Source organism: Mytilus edulis, chromosome 2, assembly GCF_963676685.1.
Source record: "Mytilus edulis chromosome 2, xbMytEdul2.2, whole genome shotgun sequence".
In the NCBI taxonomy this organism is placed as follows: domain Eukaryota; kingdom Metazoa; phylum Mollusca; class Bivalvia; order Mytilida; family Mytilidae; genus Mytilus; species Mytilus edulis.
The window spans coordinates 48,919,473-48,946,036 of NC_092345.1; the positions used below are offsets into that span (position 1 = coordinate 48,919,473).

At 32.2% G+C, this 26,564-nt stretch overlaps 1 protein-coding gene across 2 annotated transcripts in view; it reads right to left on the reverse strand.

The window, feature by feature from the left end:
* LOC139512340 (GTPase-activating protein and VPS9 domain-containing protein 1-like) overlaps window positions 1–23,495 on the reverse strand; it is a 45,427-nt gene extending 21,932 nt beyond the window's left edge. Inside the window, exons 1-8 of one of the 2 annotated variants that reach the window (XM_071299902.1) lie at window positions 23,469–23,495; window positions 15,032–16,186; window positions 14,189–14,323; window positions 8,030–8,234; window positions 6,993–7,229; window positions 3,244–3,564; window positions 1,490–1,635; window positions 6–110 (exon numbers count right to left, since the gene is read on the reverse strand). In XM_071299902.1, the coding sequence (XP_071156003.1) occupies window positions 6–110; window positions 1,490–1,635; window positions 3,244–3,564; window positions 6,993–7,229; window positions 8,030–8,234; window positions 14,189–14,323; window positions 15,032–16,144 (2,262 nt within the window). In that variant the 5' untranslated portion in view covers window positions 16,145–16,186; window positions 23,469–23,495. Of the gene's footprint in view, window positions 1–5; window positions 111–1,489; window positions 1,636–3,243; window positions 3,565–6,992; window positions 7,230–8,029; window positions 8,235–14,188; window positions 14,324–15,031; window positions 16,187–23,408 lie in introns of both variants that reach the window. The other variant, XM_071299903.1, reaches the window with a different exon arrangement.
* Window positions 23,496–26,564: the final 3,069 nt, after the last annotated feature.

Sequence of the window (26,564 nt, forward strand, 5' to 3'; positions counted from 1 at the left end):
ATAACCTGATCAAATTCTGACAACTCTTCTGCTTGTTTTTCTTCATTATCACTAGCTAATACATCTGTACTCCAAGCATCACTTGCTGTTTCTGACAGTTCTGATAATGGCTGAAACAAAAAAGAATTTCAAACATTTAACATAGCACTATATATAGCTAGTATATGATGAATTTTCAAGCCGTCATATATTTATACATAAAATATAAATTGTAATTCATAACGATCCTAAAACATAACAAATGTCTAAAGTCTATTGTCTTTTAATATATAACCTTGATAGCTACATTTTAGTGTAAATGACACTTTTCTGAAAAATTCTGCATTACCCTTTCGCCGATGAGTCCCGGTTTACCGGGATTCACGCTTCAGACAGCTGACGATGAGTTCCGTTTTACCGGGATCGGAATACATCTTTTATGTTTCCCGCTCAAAACAGTGCAAACATGAGTTATCTTTCTTTGATGAATACCCGGATGTCAAAATCAGACGAAATTTACGGAATTGACGATAATTTGAAATGAGGGAACATTTTTTTTGAAAGAATATGGAAGAATTGAAGCCAAACTTGTATACTTATTTGACGTAAAATGTCGTTTTATGTACAAAACACTTGGAATGGACATCGTTCAGTGTGAGGAATTTGTACAGCCTCATAAAAATTTTCAAAATTTTGCCGTTTTGAGTTTAAAAATTACGATTTGGGTCTTAAAGCAGAATTTTGAGAATTTCACCCAGATAATGCCGAAAATTTGAAAATTTGAATATTTTATGAAGAAAAAATTATCAAAACATGAACAAAACTGTGAACATGGTGTTAGTGAATGAAATAAATACACAAATAACTACAAACAAGTTTTTATTGACATTTATTATGAAGATCTCCCACTTGAGTAATGGTAGCCAGGGAAGCCATCGTCTCAGAGTAGCTTCTGTCTGGGCAGCAATCGGTGAAAGGGTTAAGGAGATAAAATGATTGAAGTCAAAAACTGAAAACTTTAAAAAAAATATTCAAAAATATCAAAATCAAGAGAACAGCAAACATTTTTAAGTTAGATGTTGAAGATTTTCTTTGAATTTAAAAACCATACGAACATTGTCCTTAAAAGGCACTTTTATTAAAATTTGATGGGTGGTGATTATTTAAGAAAGATTGCTTGAACATTTAAATGAAATATCCAATTTAAAATGTATGCATGGTGGGTTCAAATAAAAAGTGCCCTCCCATACATTAATTTTTGGAACAGCCCTTACATCACTCTTTCAACAAAATGCAGATTTTACATATTAAGATGAATGTGTCATATCAACTAAATTTGATCTTATCTTAAAGATAAAATATTTCCCTAGTATCTTTGGTGTGCATCTTCATTTTGGAAATGACAGAATCAATCAAACAGTAAATTACTGACAAAATACCTCAACCAATAAAGGCTCTTGATCTAAAAATACTTTTTCTTAAACTTCCTCTATCCTTTGGTACTACTTGCCTCATTTCTGGCCAGTAAACTCTGTCTAACAATTTCTTCTCCTATCTCCTCTAGTCTATCAAACTGGTTTTGTTCTGGTGGTTCTGAGTCACTAGCTAGTACATCTGTACTCCAGGTATCACTTACTGTAGACTTAGTCTCATCCACTGCAATAACAAACAATTCTATTCTTATCTAAAATTGGGAAATAAATCCAATAATGGATTCCAATACTGTATATTTCATAAAGTTTTGCAATGTTTTTCTAATTTGGAAATGTACAACTACGTCATTGTACGTGAACATTTTGCCCAAAGTAAGAGATGAATTTTTAATCTTGCATTATTGTTTTATAACTTATCTCTCATTTCTGGTTATTGGCCCTTTTAGTCAATCACAATAATAAATACATGCAAACATTTCTAAATTCACCGTATTAGCATGCATTAATCTTATTTTTTATAGTTATAAATTCATTTATTGGTATACAGTGGAGTCCCCGGTGTCCGCGCGGCCCGTGATATCGCGTTTTAGCTGATTTTGTCATATAAACAGTAACATAAACAAAATCGTTCTTGTTATTGTTTTAGACTTCCGAAAGGGATGAAAAAATAAATAAATTGATAAGTTCAAGAGTTAATTAATAACTGCAATCCCGTGATTTGCCATATTTGGCCAATTTCCATTAAAAAAATGCATCGTCAGATAAAATTTGATTTATTTAAGTCAAACTTATATCAGATTGAAATAATTTTTGCTCTGCATCTATGGCAGTGTATTTGGTTCAAACTCAGCTATATTTCGTAGTATAAAATCTTTCCTTTATTTAAGATAAGCTATTTTTGGAAGGCATGCACGAAATCACCGGACATTGGAGAAACTCTCAGAACAGGAGTTTCCTAATTTTGGACACACATTACACAAAATCTAGAGGATGAAACCATACAAACAGAAGATTTTATGAAATAAAAGTATGTTATGAATTTGTTCACACAATATTATCCAATTATTGGTTTTATCAGTTGAATGAAGTGAAGTCATAAGTCTTAGGTACGCGGATACACCGGACTGCACCGTATGTCTTTTGTAAAATACAATACTCTAATATCCATCCTGATTGAAATACAAAAGTTGTATGTAAAATTTTATTCATGTTAAGTTTTCTAGACTTCAAACAAGGGTGAGTTAGAGGTGAAAATCTAGTGAAAATCTAGTGCCATACAACTGATATGAAGTATACTCAAGTGTTAATCAAGAATTTTATACATGAAAATTCTAGCAGACATTATTATCAACTGTATCTAAATCAATATGGTTGGATTTTTTGCATTAATTTACTTCAATCAGGTTAATTAACTCTAACTTTCATTTACAACAGGTAAACTAAAAAAATAATATGAACAAGGCTTTATTTATATAGCAGGATACTCAAAACAGCATTATGTAAGAAAGAAAAAGCAATAAAACAAAGACACAAAATATCACCACTATACATCCTCTTTCAATAAACATAGATATAGATAATTGCAAAGGAGAAAACTATACTTCGAAGATCAAAGACAGCAAAGTCATCTTTTCTAATTTTAGACTGGAATATCAACCAAATTTATCCTTATATTTTGTTCTTTTGAAACAAAAACTCTTCTAAATCATGCATATGTTTTTATTGTTTTTGTATAACAATGATTCATTTCCTGCACAACTCTTAAAAATACCATATCTTAAAACATAATTTTGAGAAAATCTTGCACTTAAGACACTCCCAGGTTTCTTACCAGGAAATTCATTTTTTTTAATTTCAAATTTCCCAAATCTCTCAGTAACATCTTCCCTGTTAGTCTTTGTTACTGTTACAGGTAACTGGATTGGTTGAATAGCTTCTTGCTGTAATTGATGGGCAGGTGCCTCTACACTGCCAGCTGGAGAAGGGGGCGTGTCTCTTCCACTGATATTAGGTGTGCCACGCCCACTGACATTTGCAGAGATCATGTCAGAGAAGTTGTCATCTGGGTCATCATCATTCTCTAAGTCTACAGACCCTACAGAGTGACTAGATGCTCCCTCAGATATAGCCTCCTGTAGGTCACTAGTGTTACCTAGAATATAAAAGAAATGACAAATAAATAAAGAGGTGATTATTAAAAAATCTTATCTCAGGGGCAGATCCAAAAAATCTTCAGTGTAAAATTAATCTTACAATAAAAATATTTAGTTGAATTTTTAAGGAATATTTTAGACTTCAGATCCATTCAACACTTAAGATTTTCTGTGAAAAGAGCTACTGCCATTTTTAAAAGGGGGTTCCACCATATATTCCTATTCAAAAGCACTGATCATCAGAAAAAGAGGGTGTTCCATGGGTTCAGTCAAGAGCAAAGTAGGGTTCACATTTTTTTAGTTTGTAGTTTCAGAACATAGCATTTTCTGTTTCCTTCATCTTAGTTAATACTATTTATATGATGGAATTGATAGATAGATTGTTGTTTCCTAAATTTCCAGTTACAAATATTTAATGCATTTTTAAGAAGATAATGAACATGATGAAATCTTTTAAAGATTCCTGGTTTTTTTTTTAAATGGTTTGGTTTGTTTTGTGTGTTTTTCATAGATTAAGAAATATCTTATGCCACTAAAACAAATGTAAAAAGACACTTTTGATCTATATAATCTGATATTTCAAATATATCATACTTTGAAAGTACTTTTATTTGTGGGATACCCATTTTCATTGTTTACGTGAATGGCTTTGTCCAAAAATTGTAACAAATGTTGTCCGTAGGTTTGACTGCACAAATTTAAGAACCGACAAACACATAACTTTTGCTCAAACCATGAAAATTGATACCCACAAATAAAAGTATTTTCACAGTATATATTTATTCTTTTACAAATATGTTTAATGCAAACAATTCGGTGATTTCCATTGCATCTAAAAGAGAACAATATGTTTCTTCCTTATTATTGTTACTTTGATCCCAAATTCCATGAAACTCATTGAGCTTACAATACATATATGCAGTCTTTGCCAAATGGTTTGAAGGTTTGTCTGACCGAAAAAGAGATTTGAACTTTTCTTCTATATATTCAACCCAAAAAAAATAATAGAATGACATTCAAAACAGTGTGGCTGTGGCAATTGATTGACACATTAAATTCATCCATTGACTGGGACAATTTACATGAACGTTTGTCTGTAACGACCACTGTTCCTGACGTACCTACGATAGACATTTAAACTGTGGGGTCACCAAAGGTTTCTTAACGCCTTTAATTATAAAATAATTCGAAAAATTAATCAGGAATAACCTTTATGTTTTGATTTATATAATTGGTATAAATCAAAACATCGTGATATTTCTGACTAATTTTTCGAATTACTTTATTAAGGTGTTGAGACCCTTTGGTGACCCAATAGTTTAAGTGTCTTTAAAAAGTACATAGTGAGCAGTGGTTGTTACATACAAACGTTCACCTAAATTGTCCCAGCCAATGGATGAATTTAATGTGTCAATCAATAGCCACAGCCACGCTGTTTTGAATTTCATTCTAGTTCTATTTTGTGTCTGACATTTTGTCAGTCAGATATAGTTTAGGATACTCTGCATATGACCAATATCACATATATGTCATATTTACTTGACAGTGACTTACAAAGTCTTCATCTGAGAGCCAAATTTTTTTTTTGTAAAATTTGAATATCAAAAACTGTTATACATGTAATACATCTTTTCATATAAAAATAAAACTCAAGCACTGCATTTTGATGTTGAATAATTGCAAAATAAAAACTAGAGGCTCTTAAGAGCCGGTGTCGCTCACTGTATTTACTGATGTCAGCCATCTTGGTTGGTAGTTTGGGTAATTAGACACTTTTTTTAAAAAAGATACCCTAGTAATGATTGTGGCCAAGTTTGGTTAAATTTGGCCCATAGTTTTAGAAAAGAAGATTTTTGTACAAGTTACAAAAATGACGAAAAGTTGTTCAATATTGACTATAAAGGACAATAACTCCTTAAGGGGCTCTCTGACAATTTTGGTCATGTTGACTTATTTGTAGATCTTACTTTGCTGAACATTATTGCTGTTAACAGTTTATCTCTCTTTATCTATAATAGTATTCAAGATAATAACCAAAAACTGCAAAATTTCCTTAAAATTATCAATTTTAGTGCAGCAACCCAACAACGGTTGTAGGATTCATCTGAAAATTTGTGAGGGGATAGATCTTATTCTGATGGACATTTAAATCTTGAAAGATTTGCCCTAAATGTCTTAGTTTCAAAGATATAAAGCAAAAACTGCATTTTACCACTATGTTCTAATTTTAGCCATGTCGGCCATTTTGTTTGGTAGGTGGGGACACATTTTTTAAACTATATACCACAATTATGATTGTGGCCAAGTTAGTTTAAATTTGGCCCAGTAGTTTCAGAGAAGAAGATTTTTGTACAAGTTACAAAAAATGATGAAAAAGTTGTTAAAATTGACTATAAAGGGCAATAACTCCTTAAGGGGTTGACTGACAATTTTGGTCATGTTGACTTATTTGTAGGTCTTATTTTGCTGAACATTATTGCTGTTTACAGTTTATCTCTATCTATAATAGTATTTAAGATAATAACCAAAAACTGCAAAATTTCCTTAAAATTACCAACTCAGGGGCAGCAACCCAACAACAGATTTTTCCGATTCGTCTGAAAATTTCAGGGCAGATAGATCTTGACCTGATCAACAATTTCACCTGAGTCAGATTTGTTCTAAATGCTTTGGTTTTAAAGATATAAGCCAAAATATACATTTTACCCCTGTGTTCTATTTTTAGCCATGGCGGCCATCTTGGTTTGATGGCCAGGTCATCGGACACATTTTTAAAACTATATACCCTAAGGATGATTGTGGCCAAGTTTAATTAAATTTGGCCCAGTAGTTTCAGAGGAGAAGATTTTTGTAAAAGTTTACGGACGACGGACGCCAAGTGATGAGAAAAGCTCACTTGACCTGTCAGGTCAGGTGAGCTAACAAGGAACTCAAAATACACTGTTGAACAATGATTTATATTTACTTATACTAAAGTTATTGTGCAAAAACCAAGAATAATGCTTATATGGGCCCTTTTTTGGCCCTTATTCCTAAACTGTTGGAACCAAAACTCCCAAAATCAATCCCAACCTTCCTTTTGTAGTCATAAACCTTGTGTCAAAATTTCGTAGTTTTCTATTGACTTACTAAAGTTATAGTGCGAAAACCAAGAAAATGCTTTGGGCCCTTTTTGGCCCCTATTTCGTAAACTGTTGGGACCAAAACTTCCAAAATCAATCCCAAACTTCCTTTTATGGTCATAAGCCTTGTGTTTAAATTTCATAGATTTCTATTGACTTAAACTAAAGTTAGAGTGCGAAAACTAAAAGTATTCGGACGACGACGCCGCGGCCGTATAAAAAGTGCATTAACTTTCATTCTTTTTTATGCTCAATATTGCTTGATAATATTGAAATAGGAATGAACATATATATTCTGTTAATACCTATGGATTCTTGGTCTTGGGACAATGAAAACCTTGTTCTTTTTTCACCAGGTTCTACACTAGCAACATAATTAGATATCCCTTCATGGTACGTCACTTTTCTGCGTTTATTTTCTTGTTCCCATGACAACACTTTTTGTTCTGAGAGCATGCCTGGACATTCTACATCATTTCCAAGTGATATGACAATTACATCTTCAACCTGTGTCGGACTGCTCTCATCTTTATTCTTTTTAGCTAAAAATATATTACAAATTCTTTCTATTTGGTCTTTCTTTTCATGATCAACCCCACAGAATCTTGAACAATTATCATCATTATCTTATATTGATATTTAGTGCAGTATAAATTCATTTACTATATATCTAAACAAATTGTTTTTTTATAGGCTATAACATATCACTTTTGTTCACTATGCATAGTAACTTTCATAAATGTTTAATCAAACGTTCACTGTTAATTATTTAATTATGACACATTGTGACTTGGTTGGAGAGTTGTCTCATTGGCACTCATATCTCATTTTCTTATTTCTATAAACTTTGAAAACTGGATACCAGTTGAACCACTTGACACCATCAACATATATGTTCACATACAACAGGTTAAATCATCAATGTTTTAGCTATGTTAGCTACTATGGATCCATTTATTTTTGGCAGATAATTTTTTGTGGTGAATATGGGAAAACTGTACTTTTGTCGGTATTGATATGATTTTATTTCAGACTGATGTATCTACGATTTGAATGGTTGGCAAAGATATACAATTTCTATATATCTGATTATAGACTCGTTTCTAATTATATATTTATATATATGGATCAGTCTAGGTGGCAGAGTGGTCTTCTGGTCTGGAGTTCTGGACACAGTGCAGATGATGTCGTCACAATATCCCAATAGTATAAGTTTGAATCCATGCAAAGGAAAAACAAAAAATTGCTTCTGCAAATTTACAAATTTAACTATGTTGTGCTTCCGTGGTACCTTGAAAATGTCTAATGTCTTAAGACTGTAACCCCTTTTTCCCATATGTACCTTTTACTGCCTCCTTTTCCTTCTTTTTCTCTCCTTTCCTTTGGCTTGATGGTGTACCAGGAGGGGTTCCCACAGGGGTACCTGATTGATTGGTTTGTGAGGAATTACTTAACGAGGGTGGTAATCCATTAATTGCTTCCTCAATTTGTTTCCTTTCTGGCGAATCATCTTCACCATTTTGTACCATGTTGCGAAAAAAAGTTACCTATAAATGTAGAAACAAAAACAATCAGTAACTTTCATATATATGCACTTGTCAGGAACTTAAAACATTTTTCACTGTGGATTCCTTTTTAGTTGTGAAGTATATGTACTTATTTTCATATATTTTCTCTGTTTAAATTGGGATCGGTTTTAATATAATACAACGTCTATCATCTATCGACAGAACAAGTTAATTTTTCACAACGCATCATCGTTTGAAGAAAGTTACTTACGGAAGGGAGACAACTCGAAGCGACAATATGGAAGACTCCATTTTGACTGAAGGGGTGTTCTAGTTACACCTTTACGTAGTGAACTACATTTATTTTAATTATTAAATGATGCATATGAATTAAAATTATGCAACAACAATAACCCTCAATAGCAGACAGACATAGAAAGGATCTCTGAAGTTTCAAATTTATCAATGGAGTGGGGAATCCAGAGCAACCATTCAATCTGATACCCCTTCAAGTCAAGACAAGAGTGAACACGCTGAAATGTCTAGTTATAGCTTTATTACAACTGTCACATAAACTTAACATTAACCAATATAACTAAACAAAGACCAATGAACCCTGAAAATGAGGTCAAGGTCAGATGAACCATGCCAGGCAGACATGTACAGCTAACAATGCTTCTATACAACATATATAGTTGACCTATTATTAATAGTTTAAGAAAATAGATCTAAACAAAAAAATTTAACACTGTGCAATGAACCGTGAAAATGAGGTCAAGGTCAAATAAAACCTGCGCGACTGACATAAAGATCATAAAATATTTCCATATACCAAATATAGTTGACCTATGGTATATAGTATTAGATAAAAAGACCAAAACTCAAAACCTTAACTTTGACCACTGAACCATGAAAATGAGGTCAAGGTCACGTGACATCTGCCCGCTAGACATGTACACCTTACAATCATTCCATACAACAAATATAGTAGACCTACTGCATATAGTATGAGAAAAACAGACCAAAACACAAAACTTTAAATATAACCACTGAACCATGAAAATGAGGTCAAGGTCAGATGACACCTGCCAGTTGGACATGTACACCTTACAGTCCTTCCATACATCGAACATACTAGCCCTATTGCTTATAGTATCTGAGATATGGACTTGACCACCAAAACTTAACCTTGTTCACTGATCCATGAAATGAGAGGTCAAGGTCAAGTGAAAACTGTTTGACAGACATAAGGACCTTGCAAGGTACGCACATATTAAATATAGTTATCCTATTACTTATAATAAGAGAGAATTCAACATCACAAAAAATCTGAACTTTTTTTTCAAGTGGTCACTGAACCATGAAAATGAGGTCAAGGACATTGGACATGTGACTGACAGAAACTTCGTAACATGAGGCATCTATATACAAAGTATGAAGCATCCAGGTCTTCCACCTTCTAAAATATAAAGCTTTTAAGAAGTTAGCTAACGCCCCCGCCGCTGCCGGATCACTATCCCTATGTCGAGCTTTCTGCAACAAAAGTTGCAGGCTCGACAAAAACTATATGCATGCGCATAATTACAAAAACAAACCCTAGACTTGTGATTTGTAGCAAGGGCGTATATTAAATGTTAATTAAACGACCTCCATTTCTTTATGGAAGTACAATATCAAATATCAGTTTCATAACGGTGACATATATGAAAACTCCACTTTAGTTCTTATATGACAGACATAGATTTAGCGATTGGAATTCAGAGAACTCTCGCATGTTATCAAAACTGGAGAATTCCCTCTGACATGTCTGACGTGTTTCTAAATTTATAAAAACACTAAATATGAATACTGCTTAATTCTGATTTTCCGTGTTGTTAAAAACACGCATACAAGTAAAGGGAAATATCGACACATAAAGATTATGAGAAGAACATTATAGGACAGTTGTTTAAATTCAATCCTTTTGTTTTTATACCGTTTAAACTTCAAGACAATCTCAAGAATCTGAGATGTTTCTTGATGTTTAGAATAAAATGGTTGACGTGAGGGCATGGGCCTGAGTCAATGGTATGTAAGTCTACAGATTGCTTAAAAGCAATCATATCCCAAAAAATTAAATAATGTTACATCTGCAGTATACAGAATTTTTTACCCACATAAAATTGGTTCCAACGAAAATAAAAAAATCCAAAGTCTAATTTAAGTTTCAATCAGAAACAGGCAGAAATATACATATGAATTATTATAATCTCTTGCAAGCTCTTTGTATCTGTTTCACAGCTGTTTATTTAAAAAAAATATCTAATCTTCCTACCTGAATTTTTTAATTACAGCCGATTTCATTGAGAGTGTAGGCAAAGGTAATGTCTTTAGTTAGCTTGCTTGTTAGCTGGACCAATAAGTTAGTCATTATGAGGTTAGGTTAAATACCCTCCTTTTGGATGTAGACCAGGCCGATAGATAACCTATCTATTTGTCTGTTGGACAAGGCTACTAGGAAAGGAGGGTAGTACATGTATACCTAACCTAATACTGACTTAATCGTTCAGCTAACAAGCAAGCTAACAAAAGATATTACCTTTGCCTACACACTCAATGAAATCAACTGTAAGATAACCCTCAAAATTTTTTTAAGTGTGGCCTCGTTTTCTGGATAAATTGTGAACTCATTTTGTATGTCACTGTTGTATTTTATTTATACATAAATGAAGAATTAAAATCAATAATTGGATTTTTGCACTTTTGAAAAATGGAACCGTTTGTTTTAATAAATATTGTTTCGCATTGTACACGTTGTAAGTCAGGAAGTACAAATGCACTCATGATATCAACCTTTGAATCTAAATGAAACATTCACCCACAAAATCAAAGCTAGCATCTCCTTGAAATATGAATTTGCATTAGGAAATATTGCATACTGAATGTACATGTATCTGTTGTAATGGTGTCAAAAATTCTTACAACTAAGAATAACTAATTCAAATGTCAGTTAAACTTGCCATTAATTGAATCATACTATTTTAATGAAAAAGAGTCACTGGCTTTAATAAACTTTATTTGTTGTAACCTGATTTCAAAATAATACTATATATACGTATACTCTACTAGTATGTTCAAATGAGAAAAAATGATAATTAGCTGTGAGTTCAATTTAAACAGTCGTATATTTTCAGAATTTTTTGTAACATTATATCGAGTCTGTTTTTTTCTTATGAACTATAACATGATAAATGATAAAATTGATATTGGAAATGGGGAATATGTGTCAAAGAGACAACATCCTAACCAAAGAGCAGAAAACAGCTGAAGGCCACCAATGGGTATTCAACACACAAGAAAATCCCACACCTGGAGTGGAGGCAGACTGTGTCTCAGTTGGCCCCTTAACAAAATGTGTTATTTTTTTTACTGTTAGCTTCTAATGTGTCACACAGAAAAAAAAAGCACCAAAAAAAAAAATACAATGTTATAAAAACTTGTAAATATATTTTGAGTATCAATTACTCAATGGACATGATAAAAGAGAAAAGTTTCAAAAGTAAAAGTGTAGTGTGAAAATTACATGTATAGTTCCTGTCATCTTTGAAGATTAAAATACTTTTTTATATATAGGTCACAGCATATTCATTTCATGTTTATTTATATCTTAATTTATTGACAAACAGATCAATGTGCATGACTTGTTTATGAGCAATATCCTGATGAATCGAAACATTAGGAAATAATCACTTGAAATAGTATTCCACTGTCTATATTGACACACTTAATATTGCATATCATGTACTAATTTTACATTTACAAGTATGTCAAAATCATATTAGCATTCCAACGTCTTCCTTAAGGCGCTAGTACAATTGCAAAATTGGGAGTTTTTTCTTCTTAGCAGGAACACTTGTTATTTACCAACACAGATAAAAAAAATCTGTAAATTTTTATTTTTTTTCATTCTGACTGGAGACTTCATTTATTAAGGCTTTTCTACCTCAGGCATAGATTACCGTAGCTGGATTTTGGCAAAACTTTTAGGAATTTTGGTCCTCAATACTCTTCAACTTCGTACTTTATTTGGCCTTTTTAACTTTTTTGGATTCGAGCGTCACTGATGAGTCTTTTGTAGATGAAACGTGCGTCTGGCGTATATACAAAATTTAGTCCTGGTATCTATGATGAGTTTATTTATAAGTGACTGAAGTGTTCCTGGCTAGTTTGATACACTTCAAAATCAATTTACTTTTCCTATTTGATAGATATGAAATACACTTCACTTTTAAATACTTTGTATTATTTTGACATCAATATTTTTTGCTTTATTGTACCCATTAAATCTATAAATGTTATTGAGATTTACAATGAATTGTTATAATAAATTTACTGAGAACAGTAAGGGCTCAAAAATTGCTTTAACCTTGAGCACGAATACCTTCTAAAAAAAAAATCATTTCTTTAAGAGGTTAATATATATAACTGCTAGGCCAAAATATGCTTACCACATATATAAATTTATTTATATTTGTTAGCATTTTAGTTTTATTTATTACATTAATCAACTGTTAAAATGTGACAAACATTGTACAAATAAAAGTTGATATCAATGAGCAAGTTTCATGTGTACAGCACTGTTCAAACAGCCGCAAAAAACAAAGGGCTTATTACAGATCATCTTCAAGATTTCTTTACCTAAAAATCTATAAATCTTTTAAAGAGTTGTATATACAAACTAGCTCTAATGGATGGAAAGACAAAAGTATAACTGACTTCACAGATATGCCTATTATTTTGTTGTTGCTGTCTTCTTCGTTCTGATTTTCTTACTATCTTTAATTTCCTACTTATTTATCAGGACAAAGTTTGTTTTTGCTTTTTAGATTTAAAGTAACCTCAGTAAATTTTGGGTGATTTATGATTGCATGAAGAATTTTATTAATGTTTTGTCATTAAAGAAGGAAGTTTGGTACTTGTTTAAGTTAATCTATTGTCTTGATGATTAATTATACACTGGCTGCTTAAATCACTGTCAGTTTGGATGACCTCGTTTTATTCACATGTAACGTGTTTAATTCATTATACTAACATTTTGTAAAATTTCTTCACTGGTTATTTCTTTATTAAAAGAAAGTGCAAAAGATCCATACTGACATTATAACAGCCCTTGGGTAAATATAACCCATTTTCCAAATTTAAACAAGCATTTTTTTCTTTAAAACAAAACATGAAATTTTTTTGTAAATTCAGATTTTTTTGTACACCTTTCAGATATTTTAAGACTTTTTAATTGCAAAAATTGCATCAGGATAAGGTTATCATAACTCTTAACAGGATGCACGTACATTTAATCAACTGGTGTATTGAATCCTGGATTACGATTAAAACAAGTAACCTGTATAGTGGGTGAAAAACTACATGTAACATGTTATCTTCATGCTACATAATTTTACTCTATTGAATAGTTAACCACCCTCTCATCATGTAATAGTTGTACAAAAAAGCTTAAGTTTCTATTTTGTACTAAGACTGATGAATAAAATTATCTAAACATAAAGTATAAATATAAGCATTGTTAAATATAAGTAGGATTAATTATAAAAATAAACTGATGATTTTAATAATGTTTAATGACCATGTCAAGGTCGGTTACACAACTAATACACTGAAAAGAAAATGAAGTGTCAAACTGTGAAATTCTAGTTAGATACTCCACAGTTTAACATGTTTAATACAAGAATGTGTCCATAGTAGACGAATACAACAATTGAACTATCATTTTTTAGTTCAGTGGACTTTGAAATTGGGGTGAAAACTCTTATAATTTGGCATAAAAATTAGAAGGATCATATCATAGGGCTTATGTGTACTAAGTTTCATGTTGATTGGACTTCAACTTCATCAAAAACTTTCACCAAAAACTTAAACCTGAAGCGGGACAGACAGATGATGAACGAACAGACAAACAAAAGGACGCACAGACAGAAAATTATATTTATATATAAACAAACCAGATTATTAAGCTGAGTGACAGTAATCAATGTCGATGACCTTGACAAAACTTGTAATCTGTTACCATGGTTATAGTTAGGTAGTTCTGTTCCACACGTCTCCAAGATGGAGTCTAGCAGCGAAGATACACAACCCTGCAATGAAAAGACCAAATATATAAATTCTGTCAATGTGTATTTGCATAACATTGTGTATGTTTTTTATCCAAATGTTCATTCTTTGTCAATCTTAAATTAAAAAAATATTAATTCTACATTGTACAAATCAAAATAGCTGCTTGCCCAGGGAGCTGGGCCATCTTGAAGTATAAAAGTTCTCGACTTTCCTGTTAGTATTTAAATAGTTTGATGTTTGTTTTGAAATGGGAAAACATTATATTCGTCAACATTTTACACCTTGCTTTTGCTACAAGTACATGTACGTGTACAAAATGTACATGATGTAGGAATCAATATCTATTGACAAATATAATGTCTACCCATGATAAAATGACTATAGACATGAAAGAGCATTGCACACATGTTGCATGAAAGTATTATTTCTTAAATATTGTCATTCATTGAAAAGATATTTATAATGATTGGGAAATGATAAATTTATATTATTATGAGTGAAAAAAATTATAACACTGATCAAATGCTGTCAAATTAATCCTTAAAAAATTTGTATACAAGCTAATAATTACATGGGTTTGAAAGGAGCAGGCCCAGGTTTTATAATGTGCTCAACTGAAGAGATCAATTTTGATATACAGTTTGTAATATGTAGGAAATCATACGAGAGCTACATGTATAACTATCCCAATCATTGCCAATGGTCAATTTGCAGCTGTAATATTTTACCTTTTCAAATCTGTCGTACAAGTCTTTCTCTTTAGAGTCTTCTTCCCACTGAGATACGGCAAGCACTTGTATAATTTGGGCAATCTGCATCAGATTATGGCGGGCAATGTGACTGATATGTATATCCGACGTTATACCATAAGGCTCGGGATCACAGATAGCTGGACACACAAATAATGTAAATACTAAGTCTACACAAATTACACGGATTTTATCAATGTCATGTTTACCAGTTTTTAGCAGAATATGATAGACCTGTGATATCAGCCATCCTAAAGCTGGTGGAAAACAGTGCATATTATTTTTTAATGCCGACACAAATCTATTTGTTAAAATAACAAGTTTATCTACAATAAATTTTCTATACTCTTGCATTTTTTCAGCATATTGAGGCGTCCCTTCAGCGCCAAATCGTTTCTGCCTTTCTGCAGCAGGGAATCTGACTAACGCTTTGCCTGGGTCAATATCGTAAAACCATTCATCTTCCATCATAAGCTTCATCACTGCTTCATGCAGGGCAGCTGTCAGAAACAACCTGGCTGAGAAGAGACAGTCAAACAGTTGTAAAAACATTAACCGGAACCCACATGTACCCTTTCGTATCAAACGTCGTGGGTCCTCAGCATTAGCTAACTGTAATTCGGCTAGTGTTTTCATCATCTGCATCGCTAAATGTTCATCCTCATGAAGAATGACATTGCCATACACAGCTGACACAATAGTTTTTAGAACATCTTGAGTATTTTCAGCAGCAGATTTTTCTCCGTTATCTATACAATGTGCCGCATAAACTGGACTATCTCTTAAAATTTTCAAAAATTCTCCATATTTGCAGTCTTGGTATCCTAAATATTTATACCCGTCTACAAAATTGGTCCATTCTAATTGGTTATTATTGCTACAAACTTCCTTTGCTGATATGTTGGATGCAAACAACAGCTTGTACATACACGATCGCTGTTGTCTTGCAATCCAGGACTGGTGAAATAAATCATCCGAGTATTTTCTAACATCTTCAAATGTTTTATGTATATTGGTTCGTTGAGCATGAACAAACAGATTCTCCTGTTTGAGATGATGGGCTAGTTCAACGAGATCTGACGGTAGAGTCATTTTCCTTATGTTTTCATCTATCACTTATCACATCATGGAATTCTGAAAAAGAATACGAGAGAATTATTTAAAATGAATTTCTCTTTTTTTCAAATTGCAAACCTCTTTTTAACAAAAAAAACAAATTGCACATGTGCTGATTGTTACATGAGGAAAAAAATTTGGGGAAGTCAGGGTACTAGGTAGAGATTTAGTTCACCATGTTAACATGTACCTTTAATTTGTCTGGGAAACATTTGACTTTAGTAGAAGTACTTATTGGAAAATGTAAAACTTATTTCCTGTATCTTGTATCGTTCTGATCAATAAAATTTTATTCATTGATGTATTCAAAACAAAAACTATCATCATGATCATATAAAAGGAACCAATATTTAGGAAGTAAATCACTTAAGGAAATCATTCTTTTGTTTTATTCAACATGTTTAATGTTTTTTATGAGTATGTTGACTTCAGTTATAAAATAATATTTTATTCTTAATTCATAAGTTAATGTTTTTTTACAAACCACCTGCATAATAAAATTGAGAATGGAAATGGGGAATGTGCCAAAGAGACAACAACCCGACCATAGAAAAAAACAACAGCAGAAGGTCACCAACAGGTCTTCAATGTAGCGAGAAATTCCCGCACCCGGAGGCGTCCTTCAGCTGGTTCCTAAACAAATATATACTAGTTCAGTGATAATGAACGCCATACTAATTTCCAAATTGTACACAAGAAACTAAAATTAAAATAATACAAGACTAACAAAGGCCAGAGGCTCCTGACTTGGGACAATGTCAAACAAAAAAACATTTTTAAAATACACGATTATTAAAAAAAAAAAATTAAAATATCTGTTTTGAAGTTCATTCATCATGTTCATAAAATGGGTAATTTCTGTATTAGAAGGAATCTTTGTGCTATGAGTTTTTAACCAAACAATTTTATTTCTACAGATCAGGTTCATGTTCTCTCTGAAATAAAGCGGAACAAAAATATTTAGATTAGTAAATGAAAAATATAAAGCCACTGACATGAATGAGCTAAAATGATTCTGAATTTATTTTGAACTATTAAATACTCTTGACCCAAAAAACCTTTCTTTTGAAATTGCTTGTTTTGATCTTACTGTCATATGATAATCAATAATATAACCCTAAAGTGTTTTTTACTTGATGCATTAAATTTATATTCTACACTTAAAATTTCTTTCCACTTAAAATTATGTAAGTTTATCGATTGTTTCTATTTTCAACAGATCATACTTAGTTTAATGTTTGATATAAACACAATTCCAATTGAAGTTTTGAAATTGAATACTAAGGCCAATACATAAAACTTTATAATAGAGCATCGCCGCGCCACAACAAATGACATAAAAAAATAGTGTTTTTTTACACCAAATGTGATGCTATCCATAGTTTCTAGGGAGAACACTGAATATGCCCATAGAAGAACATTGGACAACCTGGGTATTTAACAATAGGCATGATAGGTCTTATAACCAAGATATTTTAACAATAAGCCAACAGAAAACCGTAAGCTTGGTCTTGGAAAACCAGGGAAATCGTAAAGCTTATATCAGGCCAATAGAAGAACCTTGGATATTAAACAGGGTTATCTAACAATAGACAAGGGTAAACCAATATTAGGTTAAAAGAAGAAATCTGATAATCAGGATAAGCTAAAAATAGACCAATAAACAAAATTGGATATTTTTTATTGCAAATTTTTATTATGTAAAATAACAATGCTACAGTACTTACTAGATGGTGTAAAATAAAGGCCAAAATGCAACTTCTCTTACAGACAAACTAAGAGAAATACAGACATGGTGAAAGCAAGGTACATTGTATCCCAGGGCCCCACTCATAGAATGGGTGTATAATACATGCAAGACATAACAAGATATTTTGTTTTATTTCCTTTACTGTTTACATAAAGTACAAAGAACATTACAAACTAGAGGTGTCGCTCACCTTGGTCTATGTGAATATTAAACAATGGACACAGATGGATTCATGACAAAATTGTGTTTTGGTGATGGTGATGTTTGTAGATCTTACTTTACTAAACAATCTTGCTGCTTACAATTATCTCTATCTATAACAGTACTTTCTGTGGAAAATGTTATTGAAAATCTTCAAATTTTAAGAAAATTGTTAAAAATTGACTATGAAGGGCAATAACTCCTTAGGAGGTCAATTGACTATTTTGGTCATACTGACTTATTTTTAGTTCTTACTTTGCTGTACATTATTGCTGTTTACAGTTTATCTCTATCTATAATAATATTCAAGATAATAACAAAAAAACAGCAAAATTTCCTCAAAATTACCAATTCAGGGGCAGCAACCTAACAACCGATTATCCGATTCATCTGAAAATTCCAGGGCAGATAGATCGTGACCTGATCAACAATTTTACTTCCTGTCAGATTTGTTCTTAATGCTTTGGTTTTTGAGTTATAAGCCAAAAACTGCATTTTACCCCCATGTTCTATTTTTAGCCATGGCGGCCATCTTGGTTTGTTGGCCAAGTTACCGGACACATTTTTTTAACTAGATACCCCAATGATGATTATGGCTAAGTTTGGTTAAATTTGGCCTAGTAGTTTCAGAGGAGAAGATTTTTCTTAAAGATTACTAAGATTTACGAAAAATGGTTAAAAATTGACTATAAAGGGCAATAACTCCTAAAGTGGTCAACTGACCATTTTGGTCATGTTGACTTATTTGTAGATCTTACTTTGCTGAACATTATTGCTGTTTACAGTTTATCTCTATCTATAATAATATTCAAGATAATAACAAAAAAACAGCAAAATTTCCTTAAAATTACCATTTCAGGGGCAGCAACCCAACAACGAAATGTCCGATTCATCTGAAATTTCAGGGCAGATAGATCTTGACCTGATGAACAATATTACCCCCATGTCAGATTTGCTCTAAATGCTTTGGTTTTTGAGTTATAAGCCAAAAACTGCATTTTACCCCTATGTTCTATTTTTAGCCATGGCGGCCATCTTGGTTGGTTGGGCGGGGCACCGGACACATTTTTTAAACTAGATACCCCAATGATGATTGTGGCCAAGTTTGGTTAAATTTGGCCCAGTAGTTTCAGAGGAGAAGATTTTTGTAAAAGTTAACGCAGGACGACCACGACGGACGACAATGGACGCCGGACGCCAAGTGATGAGAAAAGCTCACTTGGCCTTTCGGCCAGGTGAGCTAAAAATGGAGAATGTGTCCCCATGGACACAGATGATACCCCCGCTTGCATACAACATTATAAAGGGACATAACTCAAGAACAATAAAAGTGACCCTACCCAATTTTGTACTTGATTTGAGTTTTGTGGTAGTTAGTATGGTGTAAAGGTTTCATAATGTTTGGTTGGGGCAAACTTAAGTTACAGAATGGAAACTAAAATTTTTGCAATTATTCTATTTATATGGGGGCATAAAGTTCAATAATGGTTAAAGTGATACTACCCAAATTCAACTGGATCTGTGTTTTGTGGTAATGAGCATTGTGTATAAGTTTCATAACATTTGGTTGAGGGCAAGTTAAGAGAATGGAAACTAAAAAAATTGCATTTTTTTCCATTTGTAAAGGGGCATTACTCGAGAATGATTAAAGTGACCCCACCGAAAATTCCAACTTGATCTGTATTTTGTGGACATAAGCATTCTGTGTAAGTTTGATAACATTAGGTTGAGGCAAACTAAAGTTAGAGAATGGTAACTAAAAACTGAGCAATTTTTCCTTTTTTAAAGGGGTATAACTTTAGAACTGTTAAAGTGACGCTACCAAAATTCAATCTTGATCTGTGTTTTGCGGTAATAAGCATTGTGTAGAAGTTTGATAACATTTGGTTGAGGCAAATTTAAGTAAGGGAATGGAAACTTAAATTTTGTCATTTTTCCATTTATAATCATTAATTGGGCACAACTCTAGAACAGTTTAAGTGAAGCCGCCAAAATTCAAGCATTGTGTATTTATAATAAGTGTCATTAAATTTGGTTTAGGCAAACTCAAGTGAGAGAATGGAAACCACTTTTGGGGCATACCTACATTGTATGTACATATGGACAAGGATAAAAATTCTACTCTTAAAATATGACAAGGAAATTCAGTTTTGCTAAAGCATGAGACTACATCTACCATGTCTACATAGACTCTACAATGAACTATGTCCCATTTCTTAAAACAATTGAATGTCAAAAAAGATTTTTTACTCTGACATTTCAGGAGATTCTAAAATTTATGTCATGTTGCAGATTGGACAGAAATATCCTAGTCATTCTAAGTTGTGTCATTTCAAACAGACACAAATTCATACTATAAAGTTGTTATATATATATATTCGTGATCATATACAATCTTCCTGCTGTAATCTTTATATATGACATCTTCTGGCTCTTCAGAAAGTCAAATATAATACTTTTTCAACATATCAAAATGTTCCTGAGCATACCATACAAACTTTTTTCACCTTGTCCAGTTTAATGTAAAGTTATAAACAAATCATATTTAGATAAAATATGTAGATATGCTCATGGCTCAAACTGAGAGTTAACCATTTGTTAATAACTAATACTTATAATACATGTACATGTAGCTACATGTAGATGTATATGCAATTTATTCAATTTTATTGCAAGTCAACTTATGCACAACCTCTATGGCCTCATTTTCATAAAATTTCATATACATGTACAGTCATTAGACAAAAGATAGTTCCCACTAAAAAGTGTACTATCATTTCAACTAAAACCTGTATTTTTAAAAAAAATATTACTACTATTGAAACTTTATGGCCGATCTTTATAAAATAGATTCCATGAGATGTAGAAATGTTTGAAGTTTTATATTGTTGCACTGTTAAAGTCATTGTTTTGTTTAAATTGTAACTGTTAAAAGTTGAGTTCACGATTCCATGTACATTGTACACCCCCTCTCCCTTGGAAACTCCTGGCTATAGGCCTAAAATGCAAATGTTTATGATTTTAATTTTGTTGGAATACTTCATGTACTTAGTAAACTTTTCCAGAAATCCAGAATTTTTTTCTCTGTTTCACCACATCAGAAAATTAAAATAATCATGAATAAAATCATGGCCAAATAAGCAATAAAACTTTAATCTTATGTTTTTTTTTTTAAAATAAATCAGGCAAGTACATGAAGTGGTTAAAATTACTTGATAATATTTTTTTGAAAAAGGTTGATTTTAGTTGAAATGATAGGACATTTTCCAGAGTACATGTAGGAACTCACTTTTGTCTTATGACTGTACATGTCAAAATAATTTTGTGATTAAAAAAAATAAAAAATTATGTATTGAAATTTATTTAAAAAAAAAAATCTATTATATTTTGAATGTCATATATGTCCAAAGCTCTTTCTGAAAATTTTTCTTAGATTTGAAATAAAATAGCTTACTGTTTATCATGTTTATATTCAAACGTAACTTAAAGTAATGTTACTGAAACCAGCACATAAAACATAAAAATGTGCATGTGATGTTTACGTAATTACTTGTAATTTTGTAATTAGATCACAATTGTTGTTCCAATCAAAACAGTGACCTTGACACTAAACTTTCTGTCATCATGTTAGGAGACAATTTAAATTGCATCTATGATTAACCTAAGTGCTATTTGTACAATGTATATTGCATTTTGAAATTACAAATACTTGTGCAAATGTAAATACAAACAAACATTGCAAATGTTATTTGCAAATAGGAGAAGAAAACCCTAAAAAATTAAATATTAAAATTTCTTACTTTTAGATTAGGCAACCATATCGGCTGTGTTACATACCAAGTATTAGAGAATCTGTTAGCATGGTGAGGCTAAAAATTAAATGCATGTGCCGTTATTAGACCAACCATAATTTACATGCTTCAAACCCTAACCCCAATGGTTCCCAAAGCTTAGATAAATTAACTGGAAATTTGGTCCAGTAAACATCTTCACTGGACAAGATTCTTTTTACAGGACATGATTTGGAAAGAGTTAAAAATTTAAAAGGCTTGTCCCAATAAGGCATGCATTAAGGCATGCATATACATGCAGTCTGCACCAAAAACTTTTTCAAATACTAGTCCGAAGACCAATGTTCTGACATTTTTCTTTTTGGGCCAAACAAAGTTTTGCAAAAACTCACTAGCCCGAATGAAATTTTACTGGTCTGGGGCATCGGACTAGTGGCTAACCGTGCAGACTGTACATGTATCACTTACATGTCACTGGACCAAACCAATTTATACTGGTATTAGGCAATGTAATGACTGCTACCCCCCCTCACCCACACCAAAAAAAAAATGATTAAAAATTAATATTTCTAATCTTTGGTGTAATCAGAAACAAATCTTCTTTTTCTTTACCCCAAAATCCCTGTCATCAGGTCATCTGAAAAAAGCTTGTCCCACAAACTAAACTGGAAGACACTACAGGAAAGGAGAGATCAATGTAAGTTCATCATGTTTTACAGACTAGTGCACCAACTGATTGTCATACCAACTACAAATTTACAGCCAGTAACATTATCAGTAAGAGGACACAAAGAAGGATTCTCTATTCCTTTTGCCAAGACTCAAGTATATTGATACTCGTTTTTCCCAGACACCATCAGAATCTGGAATGGACTGCCACAACACTTAGTAAACTGTACAACCCTTGAATGATTCAAAAGGGGTGTACAAGTGGTCCAACTTCGATAGATGTCCAACCTTGTTTTTATTGTTATTTTAAAGAATCACAGTTTTCACTGTAGATAATTCGCACTTACATTTGTACCCGCACATTTGTTGTTCTCACATCGAAAATGTACATAAAACAGTATGATCATACTCCCATGGGAATCCTGTACTAGTCTATAAAGGACGTAGAGGGAACGTAGAGGGAACATAGAAAACTTTTCTGACTAAAAACTGAGTCATGAGAAATCTTGTTGTTAATTTTCCAAAACTCGCAAGAGTTCATTCATGCCATTACAATAGCACAACTGTAGTTTAATAGTTAATCAGAGCAAATACAGAGGAGCAAACTGATCCCCTGCGTTTAGAAAAAAATATAGGTAGGTAGAATAGCGTGTGCAGTGTTGTGTTTAGATACAACTCGTTGTGTAGTCTGCAAAATTTTCACCTCCCACTATAAATCGGATGAGGTATTTTGGCCAAACCAGGATTACTAAGTGATGATACCAATATTCTCGGATTAGCTAATCCTACATAAGTAGTAAAGGTACTAAAGCAACCTTGTGTCATTTACCTGCACTATCGGTAAAACGGCAAAAGATAGGTTTTACTCCCCCGAAAAAGTCACCCTTACCTTATTTACAGTTCATTACGCATGACCGGATGTAGATGGGAGATAACTGCTTCAAGTTTAAAAAAGCATAAGCTTTCATAAAAGCTGAACCAGTCCGACTTTAAATACCGACCGTGCAGCCAAGGGCAGTATAGCCAATCAAGGACGTTAAAAACTTCCCTCGTCATTTCTATGCAGAAGTTGACATGTAATTCGTTGAAAACATTATCAGAGATGAAAGCTGAGAACAAAGTTGCAATGGTATAATTATAGTTTAATTTGAAACGCAATAGCTAACATATCCAACTAAGTTAGACATCACGTGACTTTTGTGACGTATTCTAGCCGCCATTTTGTATTATATTTCCCCATATAAAATGCTTAGATGCTTCAATAAAGCTTAATTTTCTCATAAACCTGACCGGTTTTCTAAGTTATGCAAATCAATCCTTGATATTTTAACATATTTCTATCAAACAATGTTGGTCCTAACAGTTTAATTTTTGATTAAAGTCTGTCATTTTAGACTTGTAATAACATGCACTTTTCTCGTCATTTCTCCGTTGCCTCCATGCTAAATTACCGATACCCATGTCTACTTGTACAACAAATAAAGAAATTCCGTACATAAAAAACTAACTTTGCAAATCGATTAAGTATATTTAAACATATATCTGGCGAAGAATACTACTTAAAACAGTTTAATTTCAAGTAAAAGACTGTCAAACATCGATTTAAAAAAGGGAATTTTTCGGGATTTTTCAAAATGGCGGATGATGTATATGGAAATGTTGCATCAAATCAAGGATTTGTGTAGTAAGACTTTCCTAGATTATATTGATATTTTCATGCAGAATTTCTGATGTTTTTGTTCTTTTCATTGGTGATATTTCGATATGATTGATTTCAAAATTTCTTGATAAAAAAAAATATTTTAAGTGTGACACGGGAACATTTATTTGACAGAAATCCAGGATATACTGTTACCAGAAAATAGCTTGCAATAAAATTATAATGAATTTTTTTCTCTTCTTTTTTTAAAGGTGTTTTTGTGTATATTTTATCTTTCTTTAGAAATATATTTATGCATCCCTTTTAGAACAAAAAATGTTTTCATCCAATGAGAAAAAAAAAACCCAATGCCCAACAATTAATATAGATAAATAGTCTATACCTTTAAAAGTTCATCCATTTACAGAACAGGTGAACTCTGACTTGGGTTATAATGTTACATAACAATATATTGTCAGGTAGACGTGCAAACCAAAAGCATCCAGGTGACATTAAACACCCTGTGTACACATGTATTACCAGAGTTTAAATTTTGCGATATACAAAAATTTTCACAAATGTACAAATAAACTTTCTCTTAATTTCCCGTTTCTAATCAGAAGAAGTATCTATCATAATAAACTTTAAGAAAATATGAATATTATAAAAATGTCTTTAAAAAAAAATTTTGCTTCAAAGATATTCAAATATTTTCATTTTTCCATAATTATTATGAAGAAATATTATGATTCAAATTTTAATTCAAATGGATTTTTTTTTTTTATTTTATAGGAAATTCAACGAGATTTCATTGCATATGATTTAATTTTTTTTTTAATTCAATATTTTAAGCTAAATCCAGGCATTCAATGAATCTTTAAAAAGTTTAACATTTGTAAAAAATAGTTTATTGTTTACATTTAAACAGAGACGTATAATACGATTGCTCTGATTTTAATAATGTTTTATACCCTATAATGTCTATCGACAGAGTTATCGGTCCTGAATAGGACTGATATAGTTGGGTATGAGCTCTCAGATTTTTGAATATTGTATTTATTGGTGTTATATCATTTTGATTTTGTTAACGGTCACAATAAATCATGGGAACAGTATATATACTTGTTCCAGGTAAATCATAAAAAGCGAACTAAATAGTATTGGTATCTAGATATGCACTTTCATGTCGAATATTGTATCCTGGCATCAAGGGGCACAATGTCATGTTTTTTCTCTGACTGTTTATGTCGTCTTTACACTAAATCCATTGGGTGTTAGATGTGTACTGATTGATAAGTTTGTCTAAGATGTGTGACTTTTTATTATTTGTTTTTGACTTTGAACTAGCTGTCAGTAACTGCGAGTACTCCAGTCAGATCTGTACTTTGTGGGTTTTTTGTTGGGATGTACAAGTACCCGGTGACGTCCACTCTCAGTTTTTGTTTCATGTATGTCTATTTGTATCCATCTGACTGTTTATGTCGTCTTTACACTAAATCCATTGGGTGTTAGATGTGTACTGATTGATAAGTTTGTCTAAGATGTGAGACTTTTTATTATTTGTTTTTGACTTTGAACTAGCTGTCAGTAACTGCGAGTACTCCAGTCAGATCTGTACTTTGTGGGTTTTTTGTTGGGATGTACAAGTACCCGGTGACGTCCACTCTCAGTTTTTGTTTCATGTATGTCTATTTGTATCCTTCTGATGAGTAGCCTTTTTTCAACTGATTTTTTATAGTTTGTTCTTGTGTTGTACTATCATACCACGATCTGAACTATCACACCACCGCGTCCAAAGTTAGGGGAAAGTTGAGATCCCGCTAACATGCTTAACCCTACCATATTCTGTATGTATGTATTTCAGTATTTCAGTGGTTGTCGTTTGTTGCTGTGTTTCAGATTTGTTTTTCGATCATTTTTTGGTACATTGATTAGGCCGTTAGTTTTCTCATTTAAATTGTTTTACATTTGTGATTTTGGGGACTTTTATAGCTGACTATGCACGGTGGTATTGGCCTTGTTCATTGTTGAAGGCCCCGGTCGCTGACACATATATGTATAGCTGTTAAATTCTGTGTCATTTGGTCTCCTGTGGATATTTGTCTCATTTGGCAATCATAACACATCTTCTCTTTTTTATATTAACTGTCATACTTTGGATCCCGAAACATTAACTAAATTGATCGGTTATGCCGGGACATAACATTTCTTAATCAATAATTGGGTCACAATTACCAGTGTTTCACTTGAGATTATTAGCAAAATCGCATAACTTGAACAGCATGCTGATTGACTGATCTTTACTCAAAATGCTATAAAATTTATATCGGCACGAGACGTTTGCAC